The sequence below is a fragment of the Pezoporus wallicus genome, unplaced genomic scaffold, assembly GCF_028554395.1.
Source record: "Pezoporus wallicus isolate ANWC-B61680 ecotype Strahan unplaced genomic scaffold, APGP_CSIRO_Pwel_v1 scaffold_11491, whole genome shotgun sequence".
Lineage (NCBI taxonomy): Eukaryota > Metazoa > Chordata > Aves > Psittaciformes > Psittacidae > Pezoporus > Pezoporus wallicus.
Window position 1 is genome coordinate 8,709,156 of NW_026642649.1, and position 22,375 is coordinate 8,731,530.

Consider the following 22,375-nt stretch of genomic DNA (forward strand, 5'->3'; position numbering starts at 1 on the left):
CCAACCAGAGCACAATTTTGTTAATGGTTGGGTCAGGGTGCTAATTATCTGTGTGAAAAATGGATGGGCAGACAGTCCAGGAGATAGATGCTTCCTAATTTGTTAAGGGCTTTTAAAGATAAATGGCCTTGAAGTAGATTTGTTTTCAAACGAATAGCCAGTAGAGTGCTCGGAGCTGTGGCACAGTGAGCTCTCATCAGTTTTTCTCAGAGTGATGGATGTTGCATATTCCGTCCATTGACGTGGTCTTTGCCATCAGAAGTCCCAATTTATTGAGAGTTTTTAGGGCAGTGGTTGTAAATTATTGCAGCCCAATTTTATTACTGTTTCACATCTACCGAGGACTGAGCCCTTTGTGCAGCTTTATATAAACTCAGCGAACATCATTAATATATTGACATTTAGGCTCATTTTGGTAGCATTAACCAGAGCATGTTATCATGCATTAATTGCAGTGGTTTGAAGTGACTAATTTCCATTTCTCTACTTTTTCAACCCGGAGCTGTGCTTAAAAAAACCATCCCAAACCCAACCCATAACATACCCCCCCCCCCCCCCCCCCCCCCCTCCTAATTGTGTGTACTGGGGGCATCTGCCTCTACTTCTCTGCAACAGCTAAACAAGAACCAGCAGCTCTTACAGGCCTTACTGGAAACTGCTGGAAGTGTCGTCTTTGAAAATCAGTCTCTAAAGGCTCTGTGTGGACACATACAGCCAGGCCTTGGCTTCAAAAACGTATCTTAATCCTCCTGGTGTGCAAAAGACCCCTAAAAATCTACTGTGTTTTCATATGCTGATATGGCTTAAGGGTTTCAAACACACTGAAATGCCATTTGTGATTCACCAGCAGGAATAGGTTTTCAACACCTGTGTCTGTATTATCGTATCAGTAAAAGAAACATGTTTCCTGGCTCTCTTCAGTGGAGGGCACCACTGGATGATTATATTTAATGTAAGGAGCTGGCAGCCTTTCTCGCTTAACCATCATTAGGAGATCTGCTGCTGAGGTCCCATTTTGTGAGGCAGCTGGAAATTGGCACTTAGTTTGAATGTATTGTTTTCTACCTTTCTCTTAAAGTTCAAGGACAAGGCAAAACAGTTCAGACTATGCAAAGAGTAAGGCTTTGCTCACTTTCTTTTCTTGGTCCTTTGACCTCTTAGTTCTTTTCTAAATAAATTTATTCCCTAAGTAAAATTATTCCCCTGTATAGACACAAATTAAATAGAAGTGTGGACCGTGTCAGCAAAAATGCAGGTGGAAGACATGAGGGGAAAGGTATTTGAAAGCGCCACACAGAATACATGCTGTGATGAGCATGTAGGCTTTTTACTGGAGTAAAAATTACCTGTCTTCAGTAGTGTTTCTCTTGATACTTAAAAAGGACAAGACTTTATTTCTGCTTTAGACAACTGAGGCATGGAACAGGGTCAGTGGTGAAACCTTAAATCACTCAAAAGGCAGGATGCTGAACAGTGCCTGCTGACTCTGAATTTCATTTGTTATTTTAAATATTGTACCCTCCTTACTCCCACCCTAAGATGTTCCTGCACCTCCTGGACTTCTGCCACCTGGTTCCTCCTGTAATGTTGTATGGCTTAAACCACAGCTTTACCTCTAACCTTCTGCTGCACTGGATCTGCTCTAAAGTCCAAAAGACTTTCTTGTGATAGAGGTTTTCTTTTTTTCAGTTACAGTGGCTTCACATGACCAAATAATACTTCATTAACCTGATGGCCTAAGGATATAAAGCTCCAGGGGGAACTTGTATTCCTCTGTCATTGGCAAGATAATTAGGAAGTGGAATAATGCAAATCTCACCCCAGGCAACTGCCTTGAGATTTAAGTTTTTATTCTGAAACCAAAGTGGTTGTGTCATAAATCCTTTTGTATTTGGGCTTTTATATTTTTAAGTTTATTGTTGACCATCACAATGAACATATTGCTAGAGCAGGAGGCTTTAGGAGCCCAATTAAGTTGGGCTGGTAAACCCACTGAGGTTTTTAGTCCTCAGTGTCACAGGCTTAAGTTTGCTTTAACTAGCTTTGATTTTAAGCTCCTTGGGCATGGCTTTTCATTCTGTATGTGGAAAGTATCTATGAGAGTGTATCTACCACAGAGCTTCTACATGATACGAAAACATAGGCACGAAAGCTGCTGGTGGCAGAAAGAGTTCTGCATCAATCAGGAGAGTGGAATATTGGACTTAGATTAGAGACAGCTTCATACGGAGTCAGCTACAGCCTTTCCAGTTAATAGAGGCTGGGGGAAGCTCGTATCAGTAAATGCTGCATCCAGGCGGCAGCAGCAAGCAGGAGATTAAATGTGAGAGCTGGATGGATGTGGTGTCCTGTTGAGGATGGCCTTCTGTGAGTAAAAGTCACTTAGAAATTAAAAGTTTAGCAAAACTCTACCAAGTAAAAGGTTTCTAATGAAGTTTGGCAGGTTTTCTCTCTGAAAAAGAAGCAAGGAAATTAGTGGGGTTGCTCTGAGGTGGTTGGACTAAAAATTAATATGGCAAAAGCAAAATGAAGGGGAAAAAAATCAATATTCTTGCTAATAAGAACCAACATTTATTTTACAGGAAACCTGAAGTTTTGCCTTCTGATTCTGAACCAGCCTTTCAACAAAGGTCATTTTCATTGTCTGTGGAGCAGAGGTAATAATAACTTGCATACATCTTCATTTGCTTATTTACTTAGCTGCTACCCAGCTAATGTACTTCATGTCTCTTGAATTGCAATGTGGCAATTTCCTCTAAACTAGAGCAGCCTTCTGGTGCAGGTGTGAATCGGCAGAATATGTCCCTTGCTGCAGGATGCAGCAAATGAGCTGATTATGCAAATTCTGCATCTCTGCATTGCTTACGTCAGGAGGATCTTTATGAACTGAGCTGGGTAAGACTGTAGCTTTTCAGAGGCATCTTAGGAATGATCATTGTTTTGCTGACAAAGTGTAGTAGATCAGTGATGCCTTTAAAGAGTCTGGAAGCAAAAGTTCCTTTAAAGGTCATCAGTGAAATGTGTTCATTTTCATCAAAATAAAATGAACCGTGTAGATACTATGTTGTAAAAGCAGTGGGAATTTGTGTGCGAGTCAGAAATATGCAAATCAGATTTCACTACTCCTTTGTTTAATAAGCACAGTGCTAATCATCGTCTCTGCTACGATAGCTGTACATTAACTGATGTTTTGTAGAGATATGTAAATCTTCATAAGCTTGGAGCTATTAATTCCTCCAGTGCAGAAATGTAGTCCTTCAGAAGCTTTCTGACAAACCACAGGAACCATCACTAACTTGTTATCAGGCAGGGAACCTTGCGGAGAAGAGAGATTCCTCTTAACTGACTGGGGCAGATAGAGCTATTTGATTTCACCATAAGCATAAGGGCTGGCAGGAGGTATCTGTATGGGGAAAAGCAATTGGAGCAAGGGATGAAGTGGGCAGGATGTGTTATAGCACCTAATTCCAGTAAACCTAAATTACATGCCTACATAGGCAGACAAGGAGAAAAGGAGACACTTGTGCGGGATGAAGCAATGCATCTGAACAAGTACTGTACCCCAGATAGGCTCTCTTTCAATATCATCAAGAACTGCTCAGTGGAAGGGCTGTCAAGTTTCTAAACATGCTTCTATATATTGTTTTTATTTACAGTATGTCTTTCAGTGTATCTTTTTGTATTAAATAATGAAGAGGAGAAGGGTAGTTATTTTGGTCTTATTTCTTTGTCCCACCTTTCCTGTGTTTCTAAGGTTGAGGTTAAAAAAGAGGCAGCAAATCAGATGTGCACAGTTAACTGAATGGCAGTATTTAGTGTCTTGTGTTACTCTGCGTGTGTTACTTGCTGTGTTATGTTAATCATACCTTTTTGTCTATTCAGTGGAATTTTAAGTCTTCCTTTTGCATTAAACCTGGGCAGGGTGACCTTTGGGGCATGGAGTGTAAATCTAGGACATGGTTTTGGCAATGCCTGACAGACAATGCTAGTGGACTACTGTAGGTGTCAGCAGTCTTGTTTCCCCTGGCTCCTACTTCTGAAGGAGTTGCAGCAGAGACTTGCAGGACTAAGAGAACTTGGGAGTTTCGGTATGTGAACTGAAGGAAGTTCTGAAAGAATGAAACATACTTAGAAAGAGTACTTGGTGACCAGCTGTGTATGCTTGAAATCTCACAAAGGAGTGTGAGAAGAAAACAGTGGAGCTGTTGATCATCACAAAATATTGCCAGCTACACAAACTGGGGGGAAAATGGAGTGAAAATGCAGAGGAAAAAAGAAAGATAAAATACTGACTGACTTCTCTAAGTTACAGCAGTGTTGGACGTTACTGAGTGCAGAATGCTGAGACATAAGTGTTATTTTTCAAGTAGGTTTTGTCCTGTCAAAATAACTTGTTTCATTAGCCCTGTCAATTTAGTGTCAAGTAAAACTGAAGGTGTGATACGTGATGTCCCGAGTTTAAAAAACCCCATCATATTGATAAGTGTGGATATCCTAGGCTAAAATCATCCCAGGTGTAACTGCTCTTGACCTCAGGAAGAAGCAATTGCAGTTAATTAGCCTTTGTCTTATTACACACTTATATGAAATCTATTTTTACTGACATACTTTTAGAGCAACTGTTTCAGTCTGTACAAGTTTGTATGAACTTCCTTCCTGTGCCTTGTGAAGAACAGTGAAATCTGATTTCTTCTCTTCCAGGGACAGCTTTTACCACTCCTGGCGTACAAGGTGGATAAGTGACAATAGTGAATTAGTATAAGCTAAACGTTATCATGATTCTAGTCTATTATATTCATTACTGCAGTGAACCAATCTAGAACATGTTACCTTTGTGTAAGGTAGATTCATATAGTATTAGTGCTGTCCTAAAGGCTGGATAGATGAAATGCTGAAGAAGGGATAGTTTGCAGAAGCAGGATGAAGAATATTATGGCAGAAATCACTGGTAGATCACTGAGGGATTTATTTGGTATAGTGAAGAGGGGACAAACCAAATGACGAGAAATTAAAGAGAACAGGTAAGGGGAAAAGGTCTCAGTAAGTGGAGCTGATATAAGGAGACTGAATGTGGGAAGGTAAGGTGGATACAGAAGGTTGGGAATACACTGTGCATAAACACAAGGCTGGGAACAGTGGTCAAATCCATCGAAAGTGCTTGACTGTAGCTGTTAATACAGCTGTTTTTACCAGTGAAAGCTGTACAGCTTCCCTTTCAGCTTATCTTAACAGTGGAAAATATTTTGAAGAGACAGGACTCAGCCTTTCTCAGAGCTGCATGTTTCTGTGTCCAGGAGGTTCCTGTAAGGAAGACTGGATCAAAGGGAGCCTTGCCTTAATAACCCTGTGTCACATCCTAAACTCCTGCTTGTTTCTAGCTACTGTTTTGAATCCTGTTTAACAGAAAAATGGGTAGGGAAAAAAATCCAGTTTACATTAGTCTTTAGGACTACTTCGCAAGTGGTTTCAAATGTAAATGTGTTTTAAACGGAAAGGACTGTGGGTTGAAAGTCTGAAGCTGTCTCAGACATTCCATTTGGAAAGTACAGAGGCCCAGGTTTTAGTGGCTGAAAACAGAAGGGGTTGTCTGGAGAATAAATGCAAGTTCCAGAGATTTTGATTCAGCTCGTTAAAATCTCCTTAATCAGAAATTCAATTACTTATTTATGCCAAGAATTTCAGCAGTGTCTAGCGATCACAAGTGCTTCTGTTTATTTGATGTCTCCCTAGTGAAGTACCAGGAAAGGGGCAGAATTATTGCAGTGCTAAGAAATTGCTCTGTGAAATTGTCTCAAGTTCAGGATCTGATGTTGTGTCTTGCTTCTGAAAACATTGCACCTACAAGCTATATTACTCAGGTGATCCAGAATTGTCTTCATGGCCTCGCTTGATTGTAGCATGCTAAATAACTCTGCATTGAAGAGTACTCTCCATTCTTAAATGTTGACAGTGACAGCTGTGAAGAGCAAGAAGTTATGCTCTGAAAAATAAGACTATTTCAAGAATCAGAATAAAATAGCAACATGCTACAGCAGTCATGGGGTTCCCATCAATGCTGCGTTTCTGGAATGGCAGGTTTGTTGTTAAATAGTGTCTTTGAAGTTGCTTGTTGAGAAAGGCATTACAATAGTTCTTTTTTTTTCCCCTTTAGGTTCCACCAAACATCTGTCTGGGTCTTCTTATATCTGTGGGTTTACTGGTTAATGCAGTTGCAGAATTAATGTACTGGTTAATGCAATTCTTCTTGGAAAACTAGAAGAAAACTATTACACTTCTTTAAATATTAGCCATTAGTGCTACCAAATGTCCTTGGCTATGAACCAAAATAAACTACCAGTATTCTTTTGGAATGGATCTGACTTGTGGGATGTGTTTTTAATGTTGGACAAGCAGATGGGAAGGAATCGTCTATGAGACCAGGCTGCAAAAATGTCTGTCCTTCAGGAGTACCTCCCTAACTGGTTTCTTTCATGGACCATTCTTTTCGATGAAGGAATTTGGGGTCTAGAGATGTCTCATTATGCTGCCCTACCAGCCACTTCTCTGGACACGCATAGTATGTAGGTATTTTATGGTGCTTTGTAGATCATGAACATGGGGGACCTCCAGAAAGAAAGAAGTTGTTCACCCTGGAGATTTCAGCCTGTATTTTAGGGGGTTCTGTGTACTGAGACAGCAGGAAGCATACTTTTACCACAGCAGTGTAATAACTCAAATCCAAACTGTGGTAGATTGTCTTCATGTAAACAGGATTTTCTTACACTGCATCTCCTGCGATTGCATATCCATAAATTGAATACTTTCAAGTTTCCATCTCTATCAATACTCATTTTACAGCAGTCAAAGTGCCTATTGGGTTTTAAATAGTATCTTAAATGGGAGGCAACTTTACTTTCAAGATCAGCCTACATTTTTGGTGAAAATGCCTCTAGTGAATGGATTGTTCGCACTTGGAGGTGACTGCCAGTTACAAAGTGCCTCCTGAGTAATCAAGTGAGCAAAGGTGCTAACTTGTATCATGAATTTCAGAGTTACCTGTCTTTGAATGCCACGTGCTCCCATGCATTTTATGTTCCATATGCTTTTGTCTGCAATAAAACTGGTAATTGATATGTTGAATGTCTTCTGCTGAGGTCCAAGAGCTGTTTGTAAAGGTAAATAAGTTATAAATAGAAGTGGTGGTGTGAAGCTCAGGTATATATACTGAATGTTTGAATGTCTCAGCAGAGAAGAGGGTATTGTAGCTTAATAACAGGAGGGGAATAACCTCACTTTCCCTGTTGCTTTTTTTCCCATTCCGTGATTGATACCTTGTCTTCCATTGTCTTCACCTATGCTTCTGGAGTTATTTGTTTGTACAGTCATTCACTTACCTATCAACTCTTACCTATCAGCAATGAGCTTGCCTTGTTGGCATATGATGTGCTTTTTTTCTCACCTTTTATTTTCATTTCTAGCTGAACTTGCTTGTAATATATCTCAAATTTGTACTAGACCCAGAATTGGCAGCTGGCATAAAACCTGAGTGGATTTAGAGCAGCTACTATTAATAAATAGGAAAATGTTCATAAAAATGGTGATTGGGATGTCGCATGGACTTGCATGCTTTATCGCACTTCCCAGTAGGCATCCAGACTAGCAGTAACTCTTACTGCTGGCCTCAGCTAAACTTCTCTGTTCTTCCCTAAGTAATGTTAGACTCCTGATAAGTCAACAGTGAAGTTCATTTTTCCACATTTGAATCAAAATAGGAATGTAATTTCTAGCTTGTATCTAGGAACTGAAATTTGCTGTTCTGTGCCACTCAGTTTAGATTTAAACATTTGCTTATGGTGGTGTGCCTGTTGTTTGACTGCATGCAGTGAGTTAACATCCTTCAATTGCAGGAGTCTGAGAGAAGTTATTTCAAGTGTTCTTGAGGGTAAGGAATCTATAATATATGTTAGGAACAAGAAAATTTGGCCCTGATTAATGCTGGCTAGACCATGCTTTAAGCTTGGAAATGTAGTGTCTGGATCTCAGGATGCACAGTAGTTTGCACTAGCAGTGATTCTGGGGAGAGAGTTTTCGAGACCAAGCTTTGCCCATGACTTGGTGAATAATTTTGACCTCTACCAGCTTTTCAGTGATGAATTGCAGGTTTACACTCATCTTTATAAACCTAAGCTTAAAACGGCAGAGAGACGGTAAATTTCTCCCATGTGTGACATGTTAGTGCCTTTTTGGTTCAGAATCAGGGCTCTTGAGAAGCAACCTAGGTGTGTAGACCTTCTGAAAAGTAGCTCTCATTGATTTTTGCAGACTTTTAGACAGTTATTGGCGAAGCTGAGAACAGAGCTGATCTTTTAGGCCTTTTGCACAGTTCAGGTTCCCTCAGCATAGTAGAAGCTGTTGATAGAATGGGGTCTCCAGACAGAGTTTGAGGCATAGTAGGCTGCATTTTATTTTGTTGTTGTTGATTTTAACTCTCTACAAATCCAGCAACAGGAAACTCGGAGATCTAAAAGGAATTCTGGTTGTTTAGTGCATTTGAGATTTTTGTTTGAGAAATTGAGAAAATGAGTAATTAAGATCCCCCTCTGTGGTGCTTTGAAAAGATGAACCCTGCTTAGCTGAAGTTCAGAGGAACAGAACAATAGAAGATTACTTTGAAGTACAGTGAAAAGCCTAACAGGTGATTACAACGCAAGGAAAAAAAAGAGGTTATTTCAGTGCTTTTTTTCCATTGAGTCGGGATGCAGATCCCATTAGGGGAGTTCTATTGTCGCAAGATTTGCTATGTAGAAGCCTTTGATAGCATCGTACTGTATATCTGATTACCGTGATGTTTCCCAGAGGACAGTTGAAAGAAGGAGCTTTGGAAAATCTTGTCAGGAGGGTACTTTAGAGCATCCCAAGCAAAAAGGGAACTGTAAGGCAATAGGAACAAAAAAAAAAAGGTGATTAATGGCTCATTTTGTTAGTGAACCAACAAGAGAAATGGCCCGGGGAATGAACCCAGGGAGCAGGGGTGAATGCATGAGGTTAGTGTAAGTAAAACCTGTGACATCAGGCTCTTAATCCTATAAAAGGAACACTTGGATTCTCACTGCCTCAAGCAAGTGTTTAAAAAGATTGTTTCTCTGGGAGTTCCTACAGGGCAAACAAAGTATTATTTTCATAGCTAAAGCTTAGCACGAATCCACTGCTATGATGAAGATGTAAGGTCATGAAAAGATGGATGTTATCTAGGGTTCCTGACATCAGGGTCTTCTCACTGGCTGTGATAGCCACTCTTTCTTTTTCCCTTACTCAGGGGAGACAAGAAAGCCCGTACTGGTACAAACACCTTGCCATTAATCTTGGTCCAGTGGTTATTTCAAGTGGTGACTGTTTTTTAAAAGTGGATCTCTTCTTTTTGATTTTACTGAAGGTAGTAATGTTTCCAGCCTTTGGATTTGAAGTTTTGATTACTTTATTACCATGATTGCAGTAATGAGTAACCCAGCCAGTGAACAGTTTAACTCTCCGTAACAAGTTGAGACTATGCTTGTATTTGTTGCTTATGTGACTGATGAAGTGTGCATCCTTTGCTCTATGCAACGTCTGAAGGAACAGCAGTAGTTTGAGAATATGGATGTTGGATTGCTGGCTTTCTCATCTAAACAGTTTACATACTGTCTTGTGCTCACCGTATTATCCAGTATAAAAATTGAAGTTTAAATTCCTGTGAGACACCAAATAGTTTTACTTTTTTTCTCCTCATTCTCTCTGCCCTTTGTAAAGGTAGGTTGTTTGATTTGTTAGATTTTAGTATGACATACTTGTGTTATTAAAACAGTATGTGCATTTACATTCTGAAAACAGCATAGTGACATTATGGGGATTTTTATGTGTAATTAGTTAGATAGCTTGCCACACAACATCACGTAAGTTCTAAATTGGCTGATGGACTTGTGTCAAGGACAGCCTTCTCTGGGATCCTTTCTGGTTTTGATAACTACCTTCTATAGCAACAGTACTTCTGAGCTGCTTTAATGTATTTTGGCTTTGTTATTCAAAATGTTGTCTATGAGAAACACATGCAGATGTGTTTTGTTTGACTTTAGGATCATGACTGTTGTTTATTCCCAGGCAAAGACCAAGGTATTTCAGGAGTTAATGAAGGTCTGGGCTCCTTATTTTATGTACCTAGTGGGAGCCACTAACAGAGTGAGTAAGAAGAAAGTAGTTCTTATAGATACCAAATAAACAGTTAAGCCTGATGACTTCACTGGGGTCAGTCTTGCACTTTACATACCAAAAGCAAGGGGTCAGGAATTTGGTGTGGTTTGTTGGATTTTGTGTGAACTGTATCTGGTTGGGATGAGCCAAAAGAGCTGTGTGTGGTATTGATTCTGTTATCTGAGCATGACAAATGCAAGAATGACAAAGATTTTCTGAATTTATTTTTGTTTGTTTCCTCTGCCATAAACCAGTTATTAGATGGGACCGAGCTTGAATGTTCAGCTGTTTAACACCCGTATTCGCTGAACAGCTCCGTATTAGAACTTTGGAGTATTGGTTGGGGTTTTGGTTGATTTCTGACTGCACTAAAGGCTTGCTTGTGTAAATGAGCGAAGCTCTGTTGATTTTGATTCAGTTGCCTCTATTTACACCAGCCAAAAACTTAGTGCATAAACCCAGAATGAGTACTGTGGTTTGTTTTCTTTTTCTCACAAGTTAACAATTCTTTATCTAAAACACTGAGGAGCCAAGGGTGACATACAGCAGCCTGTTCATTGGCAGTGAATCACGTTGGAGCAGAAAGGAAAAGGTTGGCATAGGTTTCTCATTCTGGAAAATTTCATTGACCTCAGATATAGCAGCAAAGAAGTTTAACTCAGATGTCCTGGCTAAGGTGTGACCACAAGAATGAATGCTGGTTCAATGTAAGCTGCGTTAGTACCGAATTAATTCCGTGCTGTAGGCTGTGGATATTATCTGTTGGAATTTCTTTTGAAAACTCTCAGCTCCTTCAAACTTCAGACCCAGCCCAGGGTCTTGTTCCTTGACACTTCTTTCTGGCAGTTATGAGTTGTTCAGCAAGTAACAAGTTTTTGCTTATTTCTAAACATGCACTTGTCTTGCAACCTTCCTAGTGTTGGCTGCATCAAACACTTGGCATTAGCTCCCAGCTTCCAGTAGTCCATAGTGTTATCTTGGTGTTCGTAATGCGTAATAAGCTATGAAGAATTGGTAATCAGGTTAGACTGCATGGTAAGGTCTAGAACATCACTATTGAAATGTGTTTCATTCAAGGAGGAACAGACAGAGAGGGACCAGTTTGACTTTGCAAGTCTTTGCAGAGGCCCCCAAATGTTTTGAAGTAAAAGAATTGTAGAAGCTCAAGTGGCATTTAGATTGTGGTATTGGGCAACATGAGTGGCCTAAGAAAAGCATGAACTTGTAACAGGCTGTCACAATGACTTAAAATTAACTTGGGACTATGACAATTCTCTACTCAAGATAATCTTAGAAGTTTAAAGTTTTAGAGTTCTGAGTAAGATATTTAGCCTTTGAGAAGATATGGTTCAACAAAACAACACAACTCATGTTTAATATAGGGTTAAGGTGGATAAAACTGCTTCAAAGTCTTTTGAGGTACAAATCAAAGTGCTGTAAGTGCAATATATGGCCCAGATAAAGGAAGACTTTATCTTTTGGGTTTGGATGCCTAAATTGATGAGGTCTGGCAGTAAGGAGGCAGTGACCCTCCTAAATAGCAGCTCAGATGCGAGGTCATTTTCTCTTGTCTCTCCTTGGCCAGTTTACTGAAAAGAAACCCCAAGAGGCAAGTGAATTTTGTGGCATCTTATAGTCAATCTGCTTTATTTAGTGTGATCTGTCTCCTTTAAGTCTTTTCCATTAGCCATCTCAAATCTTGCTTTTTTATTTAGCAACAGGGAAAGGACAATGAGGATAAAGCGCTGGAAACTGTGAAGCTATCATCTAATTCTGAACTTGTCTTAGTTGTCATTTTCCTTGAGCACCTCTGTTTTTTGTAGGCCTATGCACCTTTGTCATAGAGCAACACTCATAAGAACTTTGTAAAACCCAGATACATATTAACAAGGCATCTGAAGTTGACCTTTTGTCTGGGAGGGAGATTGCTAATGCTGGTGGCAGTGATTTGTGAAGTTTGCTTTCCTCACTGAATTTAGGATCAGTTTAGTATTTAAGCTTACTTCTAAATCATGCATTGAATTCCTTTGCTTTTTCCTTAGATCTATAGATTTAGGTGAGCATTAATGCATCAGTCGTATTTCCTTCAGTGATTATACTGCTTCATATCCATTGCATTCACCTTCTAGAAATGCTTTGGCAGCAGAACTGACTATGCAAAAATGTATAAGAAAGGGTAGACATAATAAATGCACTATCAATTTGGCTGATGCAGTTCAACGTTTAAAGTTGTGTTTGTGACCCACTGTTCATCTCTGGCAATTTAAATATACATATGCAGTGTCCTCCTTCAAAGTGTGCAGGACAATAGGTAGGCTCTAATGTTATTAGCATAATAAATCTTTACTAAGTGAGGTTTCTCATATATTGCAAGTTCATGGCACTGCTGTTCTCATTTAGATACTAAGTTAAGGTGTGTGCAAAATTTCTTGAAGTTTGCTGCAAGTCACAGCAGCAAACTTCAATTATTTCTTTTTTTATTATATATTCTTTTTATTATATAGTCTTTATATAGTATAGTGCTGTCTTATCCCTCCTGGGACTACTTAAAATAACATAAATAACTGCATGTTGAACCTTTGTTCCTGCTCCTGCATCACATTGTCTAGGCCACTTCTTTATCAAGGTGGTGCAGGAGGCTGTAGTTTGTAACTCCTCTCACTAGCTGTAAAAGGTTGGGCGAAAAGGATCTTGAAGACTCTTTGGGGAAACAAGTTTGATTTATGTTGTGTTGTGTTTGACTTTAGTAAAGAAGTATGCATCTCATTCCCAGCTCCAGAAGAATGGCACAGTCATTGCCTGCCAACTGAATGCATTTCTAAAAAAAAAACTACTAAAGGTTTTGTTTGGGATGGTTTGGGGGTGTTTCTAAGCCTGTTGGGCTTATTCCTAATTTATTTGTGATACTTTAGCTAGCATTGATGATATCACTGTTTCCTGTGAATTAGTGTGATGGTTTGGATCAGCTCAGGCTTAATGATGTGTTTTTCTTCATTCATAGACACAGTTGCTGACCTGAAAAAGAGGAACCTGTGTTTATGTTCCTTTTCTTACTGTGACTGCAAGACCGCCGTAGATGTTCAGGTGGGAGGTAGAAGTGTGTGTTACACAATAGTAGATAGTGGATTTCAGTGGATTTGGTGATTTCATGGCAAGGTCTTCAGCATTACAGAGAGCGAAGAAACAATGCTCTGTTTAGAGACAAACCCACTCTGATACAGGCTGAAGATTTTTGAGCTCTGGTTGGGGAAGCCAAGTGCATTTCCCATTTTCACTTTTCTTCTGTGTGGAGAGGTCAGATGTAAGTTCAGTCTTTGCTCTTTTGGGAGCTGCAGTGATTTCTTTTTCTACAATCACTTAGGAGCAGTTGACCTTTCCCCAGGGAATCTAGAAAAAGTAGGATATGAAAGTGGGGCATAGATTTGCATCAGGGTATTGAGTACTTCCTTTACATCTCTGTGGAAGAGCTTTTCCTCTCTCCAAACATGGTTAAGTGATTGTCTAGCCACAGACAGCTTTTTCTAGGTCTAGAGGTGTTTTTGGTTCTTGCATCATACATCATTTTCCCTTTGGAAACCACTGCCAGAATCACAATTGTGTTTGAAATCATACTGCAAGTATATATCTTGTCTGTGATCTCTCTGAAGTGCTAAATGTTTCCAGATGCTGAGGGAAACAGTAGAAAGAAGCATCTAGCACCACAGCCAAGTTCCAAACATGTGTGTTCTGAGCAAGCAGTACTGTGATGACATGAATGTTAAACTGTTTCTGGGATATCTTCCAGTTCACTCAGTATTTGAAATGAACAAATTTTCCCTGGGTCCACCAGGAACTGAGAAGCAGCCGTTCATTTACTTGTATTAAACCAACTGTGTTTTCAGAATGTTGTTTCAGTCTATTGGGAGTGCTGTAGCACAGGTTTATTTGGTTTAGAAAAGGCATTCTGCATTCATGCTAGAAGCAGCTGAGAGAGAATCTGAGTGAGAAGACTGACGTACTGTATTTTGGGGGGGAATATATGGCATATTTGGGCATTCTGAGAGAAACATTGTGGTAGTAATATATCCAAACATAAGTAAGTGTAATTAATGCTTTTTCAAAGTAGCTTGTAAAAGTTGTGCCATTTACAATTGGCAAGTTTCATCACCTTCAGTCCTGTGGAAAATCATACCCAAATCACGTGAAAATACATGTTCATCTAGCTGAGATTCCCAGACTTTCTTTTCCTCATTTAGAAATGGAAGTTGGGAAAATATCCTGTTGTGTATCCATACCAGGCAAGCGGTCTTTCTGTGCACAGTGGTTCTTGAAAACTATTCAAGCAGTAACGGTTATCAGAGTTTATGCTTCTAAGACTTACATGGAGACTTTTGTGTATGGTAAGGCAAGAGGCCAAAAGCCTTCGCTAGCTGCGAAGGTTGTGTATGGCTACTTGGCAGTGCACACTGAATGCTGTCATTTTCTTTTTTGGTATGATTTATGAATGTTTAGAGAGTAAAGGTGGATAAATCTTCTTTGGACACTTGTTGGCAAAACACTGTGAAGTGTTGAAACCATTGGTTAGCTTTTCTTTGACTTCATTAAATCTAGTCCTATCTCCTTTAAATTAGGATGGACTGTGTGTGGGTGATGAGCAGGCATGCCGTTCTGGGTGTCAGTTTGTATAGGAGAATAAATCACAAACCTACCAGGGGGTAGAGTCTTAGTTTTTAACCAAACTCACACAGGCAAAGCCCAAACAACAACACCTTCCCAAGTAATGCTTTCTTTGGGTAAGTATTCTTTGGAGAATGCAGTAAAATGAATCCTAAACATTAGGAGCCATTTTGAGTCTCAGAGGGATTTTTAATCTGGCAACTTTCTATTGGAGTTTAAGCTAAGTTCCAAATGAGTATGAATTCCAGTTCATTGCCCACTGGTATTACTTAGGCTGTAAGACTTATCAAAATGGATTTTATTGATGCGTTTGAAAGTTAACCCTCTCCTGTGCTCCTGTGCTGAAAGTGCAGGCTGCCATGCTTATCTTGTCAAAATCTCTAATGTAGAACCTTTAGCAGTGTGAACAAGTATTGATGTCTTGGGCTACAAATAAATTACATTTGTCATGTTCTGAATCTTGATGCTTTTCAGTAGATCAGCAAGGAAGTAATAAACTCGTGTAATACCAAGACACTTAGATGATATTTGTCATTGTGTTGTATGTGCAGCCATAGGCACTTAAGACAGATGTCCTCATCCTACTCATGTCAACAACAATTGTTTCCTTGACTTCATCAGTTTCAGAAAGAAGTGTCATCCTCTGCTGCCTTCATTGTCCTTGCTAACAGACCTGATTGCACTCCATTGCAGTGGAAGTCTAAGTGAGAGTTGCCCTTCCCCAGGAGGATGAGCTACCTGTAAAGTTAATATGACAGTTTATTCCTTCTCTCTCCCTATCCTCAAAGATGCTGTAATGGAAAACAGATACGGACAACTGCTTCAGCTGTTTCACATTCTTCATCTGAAAGCTACAATTTCATAAGTAGCTCATAAAAGAGTAATAAATTCTGATTTGCTAAAAGCCATCTGCTTAATGGATTGCTTCAGAACTATTTATAATATCAGCTATCTATGTAATTAACAGTTACAAAACATATTGCTTGAGCCTATAAGATGCATATTGTTTCTTAACCCTTTGTAAGAGATGTATGGCTGCATTGTAAAGTCCAGGAGAGACTGTGTTTGAACCAAGTGTAATATTGAGTTAGCAACTTCAAATACCATTTTTTAGTTGTACCATGTTTCCAGAAATCATCTCCCTTTACCAGTGTGTGGTATCCTGGAAGGCTTACACCTTGACTTTAAATCTCATAGGTTTTATCATGAGGGTGGTAAAATGCTGGCAAAGGTTGCCCAGAGAGATGGTGGATGCACCATCCATGGAGACACACAAGGCCAGGCTGGATGCGGTTCTGAGCAACCTCATGTAGTTGAATATGTCATGGCTCATTGCTGGGGGGTTGGACTAGATGAGCCTTGAAGGTCCCTTCCAACCCAAACTATACTATGGTTGTATGAGATTATCTCTTAAATTCAGAGGTTGGTGAAGGCAGGTGCAGTGATACAGCCTGAGTTTGGCCAGTGGGAGCAACGTGTTCCCTTCTGTAACATATGGCTGTAAACCTCATCTTCCATTCAGTTGAAAGGACGTACTATGAAAAGGTTGAGAGGGATACAAACAAGGGGTGTTTTATTCCCATGTCTGTGTTGACTCCAAATGCCTGGGGCTGAGTTTCAGGTGGAGCCTGGCAGACTTCCACCAAGTCCAGCCTCATCCCTCCTGCTTCTTTGGATGCACTCTCACAGCTCCTCAGAGACTTGTACAGCACAGCCAACTGCAAATATAGTACTATGGGGATCCACCACAGAGTCGCCGCTCACTGACAGGTGTGAGTGTCCTGATTTAACTACTTCCATACCTTTTAGAGACAAACCAGAAAGGATATAAAGGTTCTAAATGTTGGTGGGTTTTTTTTGTCTTTTTCAGTGGTATTCAAACGATGTCTAAGAGGTGAAATTATACTTACCAGTGACTTAGGCTGGATTGTAGAATCAGAGAATAGTTAAGGTTGGAAAGGGCCTAAAGATCATGTAATTCCATGCTCCTGCCATAGATAGGGACACTTCACATTAGACCATGTTGCCCAAGACTCTGTCCAAGTTGGCCTTGAGCACTGGCGGGGATGGAGCATTTAGGACTTCTTTGGTTCTTTCTACTTGAGCCTATTTTCCTAATGTTTCTTTAAAAGTCTCCCAAGGATCCAGCAAACTAAAAATGCTTAGTTGATCTTGTGTGAAAAGCAGGAGGCTGCCAGCACTCAGCAATTCCAGGGAAGCTGGCAGGGATTTTTAATGTGACTCAAAGCGTCTGAGTGACAAATTAGTAACAAAAATGTCACTAATTAGACTGTAGTAGAACCTTGATAATCAAAACTACTTGGGTGAGACTAAATGTATTCAGATGACGGGGAGCCCAGATAATGGGAATCGGCTGAACAGAGAGACAAGCTGGCAGCTTGTTACAAAGGGAGGCTTAGAGAGATGGTGGGTGTTTTGAATAAACAAGCACCTAATAGAATTTACAGAACACAGTCCAGAAGTAGTAATGAAAGGACAGCTGGATTAAGACTTTTAACTAGTAGGGAAAAATCAGTTCCTTTGAACAAAGGACTGAGGTGATGCTAGAGCTTCTCTCTGCAGTTTTATTGAGACAAATAAGCCTGGGCAGTCTGGCTTAAACCTTTTCAAATCTGCTCTGTCCTACCAAATGGATACTGTGTGCTTATGGGGCCTCTCGGATACCCTGTTCTGCCACCAGCACAAGTCTGTGACATGGAATGTCAATGGGAATTGGGGCTGTGGTAAGGTAAATTACCTCTTTAAGAGGGTTAGGGCTAGCTGATTTCCTCAGGTAACAGGTTAGTTCTGTGGTGGGAACTGATGGCACACCTTCTGGGAAAAGGGAGGAGACTCTGGGAGGTTTCTTTATCCTTGAGGCAGCTGGTTTAGTAAATGCAGTTTAGCAGAAAATGTGCTGAAAATGCTAGAAGTTGCCCTTTGCAGGAAGATGAAATCTTGACAGCAAGGGAGCAAGATGTCCATAGAGGGAAGAAATAATCCAATGTCAGTATCACCTGTTGCGTGAGGAAGAAAAACCTTCCCTGTTTGACAGCGTAATGTCTTTTAAGTGGGAGCTTTTTGATTCATTGGTGGGTAAGTTGAACTGACTGATTTACAGGGATGCTGTTACGCTTTATATCATCTTTTGTGCTGGCTGTAATGTTACACTTATTCTTCCCATTCCTTCTGAGGTAGGATTGTGGGGGAAGTAGTACATTAAGTACCTAGTTTAGTGTTTTCATGTGTAACAGACTTTATGGTATGAGGTGAAAGGGCACGTGGTATGGAAAAGAAAACAACCCTGGAGAGCAGGGCCATAGACCACGCAGGATAAAATGGGTCTGCTATGCATGAAAAAAAAGGGTGAAAAAAACCTAATTCCATTTTTTAAAATGAACTCCTTTTTCCTTGCTGCTCCAGCCTTCTCACAGCATGGCTACACTAAACACAAGTGTGATTCCCGTTGTCTTTTCCAATTTACTCTTGTAATTACCATAATGTGGGGTTACTGAGCTGTCCCTTCTATGCTGCACTAGGATCATTTGTGCTGATCACAAAACACATTACTGCTATGGAAGCACTGATCTAGCTGTTCTTGAAAATACCACTCTTCGAGACCATTTGATTTGAGGCACCTGCATTAGCTTAACGAGGGCCCTTCACAGTGATGGGACAGGCATCTCCAAATGACTGGGAGTGCCTATTTTAGAGTCCTGACCCAACTCACCTGTGCAGTAATCTCCTATCTTGTCCCTCTGATTGCTAGGCAGAGATCCTTAAGATCAGTTAGGCAGGGTCTGCAGGCCTCTTTGAACCTTTAGACCCCTTGATACTTCCAATCCCAGGCTTTTTTCTGCTTGCCTTCCACGTGGTGCAGAGGTTTGCCTGAGCATCCATTTTCTGACATCACCTACTTACCCTCAGCTTGGTTTCTGAAGACGCAGCTCTTCCTCACACAGGGCCACCTTTTTACTTCACATCCTGCTTATAAATAGTTAATATCTAGATATTTCGGGCTCCCCCCTGAGAACCTTGTGTTCTCTCACCAAGAATTTACTCACAAATTGGCATCATGCTTGAGCAATCAGGGATGCTTACACCAGAGGTGGCTGTGACTTCTGAGGTCAGAACTTCATAGCTTAGTTGATAATTAGAGGACAAGATGTGATTCGTATGCAAGTGGACTTATCAGGAATGTAGTCAGCTTTTCAATTAGCTAGTAGCTTCTAAATCACTATGTCAATGACAGGTATTTATTGCAGTGGGTGTTTGGTTTAGTTCTATCTTTAAGATAATGCTTATGTACTCTGGGAAGCAGAGCCTTGCTTTCAAAAATAAACAGGTTTCCCACAGCAAAATCATGAGTGGACTAATTGGGCTTGTATAGTTATCTCGTTGCAGTATATGCAACCATGATTTAGGCAACAATAATTATTCATGGATTTGAGTCTGCCTTACCTTACCTCCATGATGAAGGAAGTGTGTGTAGGAGGTTATTTCAGCACCTGAATTAACTCAGTAAAACATTAAATGAGCCTGTCCATTTTACACAGGACGGCAGTGCTGGCGATTAGAAAAGGCTGTTTAAGGGCTGATCCTGTGAGGTAACAGATCAAGTTTACACTTCGGTGCCCTGTTGCACCAGTATTGCAATTAAAGAACAGTTGCAGCTTTTTTTTTGGCAGCTGTTTGGGTGGCTTCAGCAGTTTCTGAGTGGGAGCTCTTGGACAGGAACACAGGCAGTTTGAAGCCTGTGCAGGTATTTAGCATAGCACCTCATATTGCATTGTAACATGTCTCAGTGAAGGGCATACACTGGGCAGCCCAGATGCTTTTCCTAATATCGGAATAAGGAGTGGAGTAATTCCCTAGAAAATTCCAAACTCAAAATACATGTTTGCTTACGAAGTCAGTGGTGCTCTGAGTAGTAAGAAACTATATGATAATCTTAAGGGTCTTTTCCAACCTTGTCGATTCTATGATTCTCTTTCAGTGGATAGAAATGTACAGTTTCCATCTATGTTTTCTCTCACTGTGGCAGGGTAGTGTGAGACTCTATACTAGCAGTCCTCATCATATCCACACGCATGGGATATTCTTTTGTTGAGCAGCTTTCTAAAGTGCTTCTGCCGTGGGTCCAAGTAATTTCAATTACTAATCAGCCTATAGCCATGGGATATTTCTACATATATATATATATTTAAGCCATCAACAAATAATAAACCAGGTAAAATTCACTCATATTACAAGAATTACAAGATGCTCCCCTTTTAATGATGCTAAGCTACTCTGACCTGGAAATACTAATAACTTAGATACTTGTTGTATTTTGAGTCATGGTTGCTTAACGCCAGAAATGAAGTACTGAAAGTCACTAGGCCATACATTAAAAGATCCTTAACATCAAATAAAAGTTGCAGTTGGGGACAGGCTAAAGATAACTGAAACCAAGAAAGGAGAAGGCTGTTAAAGAACATAGGTGACTTATTTATAGGTACAGGGCTTTTCCTTAGTTGATCATACTATCAGTGGATGCCAGTGCAAAATTAGAATTAAGCCTGGCAGTGTGGGTATATTTTTGCTAGTGGGTAACACTCTATGATATGCCTGTTAAAGAAAATAAGATACCCTTACAAAGCTGGCTGTCCAGAAACATTGCTGTTATGGTGAACAGGAAGATGCTGGATTGTTCTGATTGCAGCATGGTGTAAAGTATTAATTACAACCTCCTCTTGATTACCCCGCAGTTCATGCTTTTGCATAAACTACACCTTGGTGCACTGAGGTTAGTCAGGGTGTTGTATACTCACCCAGGCGAAGCTGTAGTGTACCTCTATGTGGAAGGGTCTTGCAATTCTTCGTGCTAGCTTGTGTTACCTGGTGGAAATTAATAGAATAGCCAGTCTGTTGCTTCCATATCCATATAAAGGTATATCATGTAAGGGATATGTGATTGTGCTGTCTCTTTTTCTTCCAAAATAACTTTAGCTTGGGCAACTGCTTTGTAAGAATCAGAGAGGGATAGAAGTACCAAACATCATAAGGTGCAGTAAGCTTTGTGAATATAGGTAGCTAGTTGTAAGAGACAGATGTTCCCGCTAGTTCCTGACCTTGCTTCTCACTGAAATTATAGCATAAGCTTCCTGCTAGATACCAGGAAACCAACTTTGTGCAAAATACTAAGCTTGCCAGCCGCAGAAAAGAGATTTTGGAAGTTTTGCTGCTTCAGTTCAGAGTTGCATGGTTGCCTTTTTCCCTCCCCACTCTCCTCTGTAACACTTAACTACCAGGTCCCCCTCTTTCTCCTGTTTTTTCCTCAAATGTGATACATGTTCACACCAGCATTGATAAAAGTAAACAGAACAGAGCTGTGATGGCTGACACTCCTTTAAAAAGGTGGGATAAAAAGCAGTGTGTGCGAAGTGCAAGTGGACAGAGAGAATGGCAGAAGAAAGGAATTGGGTGTTTTTAAGCTTCCGAGAAGCATTGCTCTCACTGCAAAGGTAGAACGTAATATCTTTCTTTTCATAATGAAGTTTCATGTAGCCAGAGTAATGGTGAGAAAAAGCCCTAACAATTATGTGAATGTGCTCTTTAGAAGAAAAAGGAAGAGGCTTCTGTTCCAGAGATGGAGTGGAAAGCTCCCTTTTAAACCCATTCTAGTCTAAAAGACTGACCTATCTTTTAGTGAGCCTTGTATACACTGATTTTTTTCCTTTTTATGGTCTCTGACCTCATTAGTGGTTGTTGGAAATAATTAAAATGCATAAAAGAATATCATAATGGAAGGTAGGACAAAATAATATAATTGACCACAATAATGTAGGCTTTTGGGTATTGCTGCATATTATTGTACATTATCTGACTTGTTCTTCTCTGCTTCCTTAAAAAAGCTGAGCCATGTAGTGCAAAAAAAGGGGAAAGTGATGATATCTTTGATGACTTACTCTTTTTCATTCTAATTTTATGAACAAAGGTAGAAATTAAAGTTAGGGCACAAAGAATGGAGGGCTGGACCCAGTCCTAGAATAGGAAATAACCTGGTATGATGTGCTGTGTTGTGCATCTGTAGTTTAACTAAAACTGAATATGCCTTCCTAGGAGGTGAGTTTGCAGAAAGTATGGAAAGTGCTTATTCTTTGCCCGTGTTTTGCACTGGTGTTGATTTAGAGGGCAAAGTTGAGATTCCAGGGATCATTAAGGGGTTGGCCATGGAAGAACAGAACACTTGTGTGATATCTGGAAAAAGTGTGTTCAAAGATTTATTGAATACCTGTCTATATAAAATTCAAGCCTGCCAAATATGACCCTCTGCCTAATGGAGATTGCTCCTTTGGTGGTCATCTGATGGGCAGGGCCTTAAAATTTGCTATTGCGAGTGAAGTGTTACAGAGGAGATATTTTTTTATAACATGTCTTGGCTCACTTTTCCTTTCCTCTATTATTTTGAATGTGTTCTAGCACTCCCTGTCAGTGGCTGAATTGGGCAGGACCTGTGTCTGTGTGTGCCATC

The 22,375-nt window shown here is 40.1% G+C and overlaps 1 protein-coding gene across 8 annotated transcripts in view; it reads left to right on the forward strand.

Moving 5' to 3' along the window:
- Positions 1 to 22,375, forward strand: part of TPK1 (thiamin pyrophosphokinase 1) — a 284,419-nt gene that overhangs the window by 54,963 nt on the left and 207,081 nt on the right. For 7 of the 8 annotated variants that reach the window (XR_008975134.1, XR_008975133.1, XM_057431251.1 and 4 more), the window contains exon 2: positions 2,583 to 2,657. The exons of the other annotated variant lie outside the window; for it this stretch is intronic. Coding sequence is in view for 4 of the 7 variants with exons in the window: in XM_057431250.1 (XP_057287233.1) it covers positions 2,583 to 2,657 (75 nt within the window). In the remaining 3 variants the exon portion in view is untranslated. The remainder of the gene's footprint in view (positions 1 to 2,582; positions 2,658 to 22,375) is intronic. 8 annotated transcript variants of the gene reach the window in all.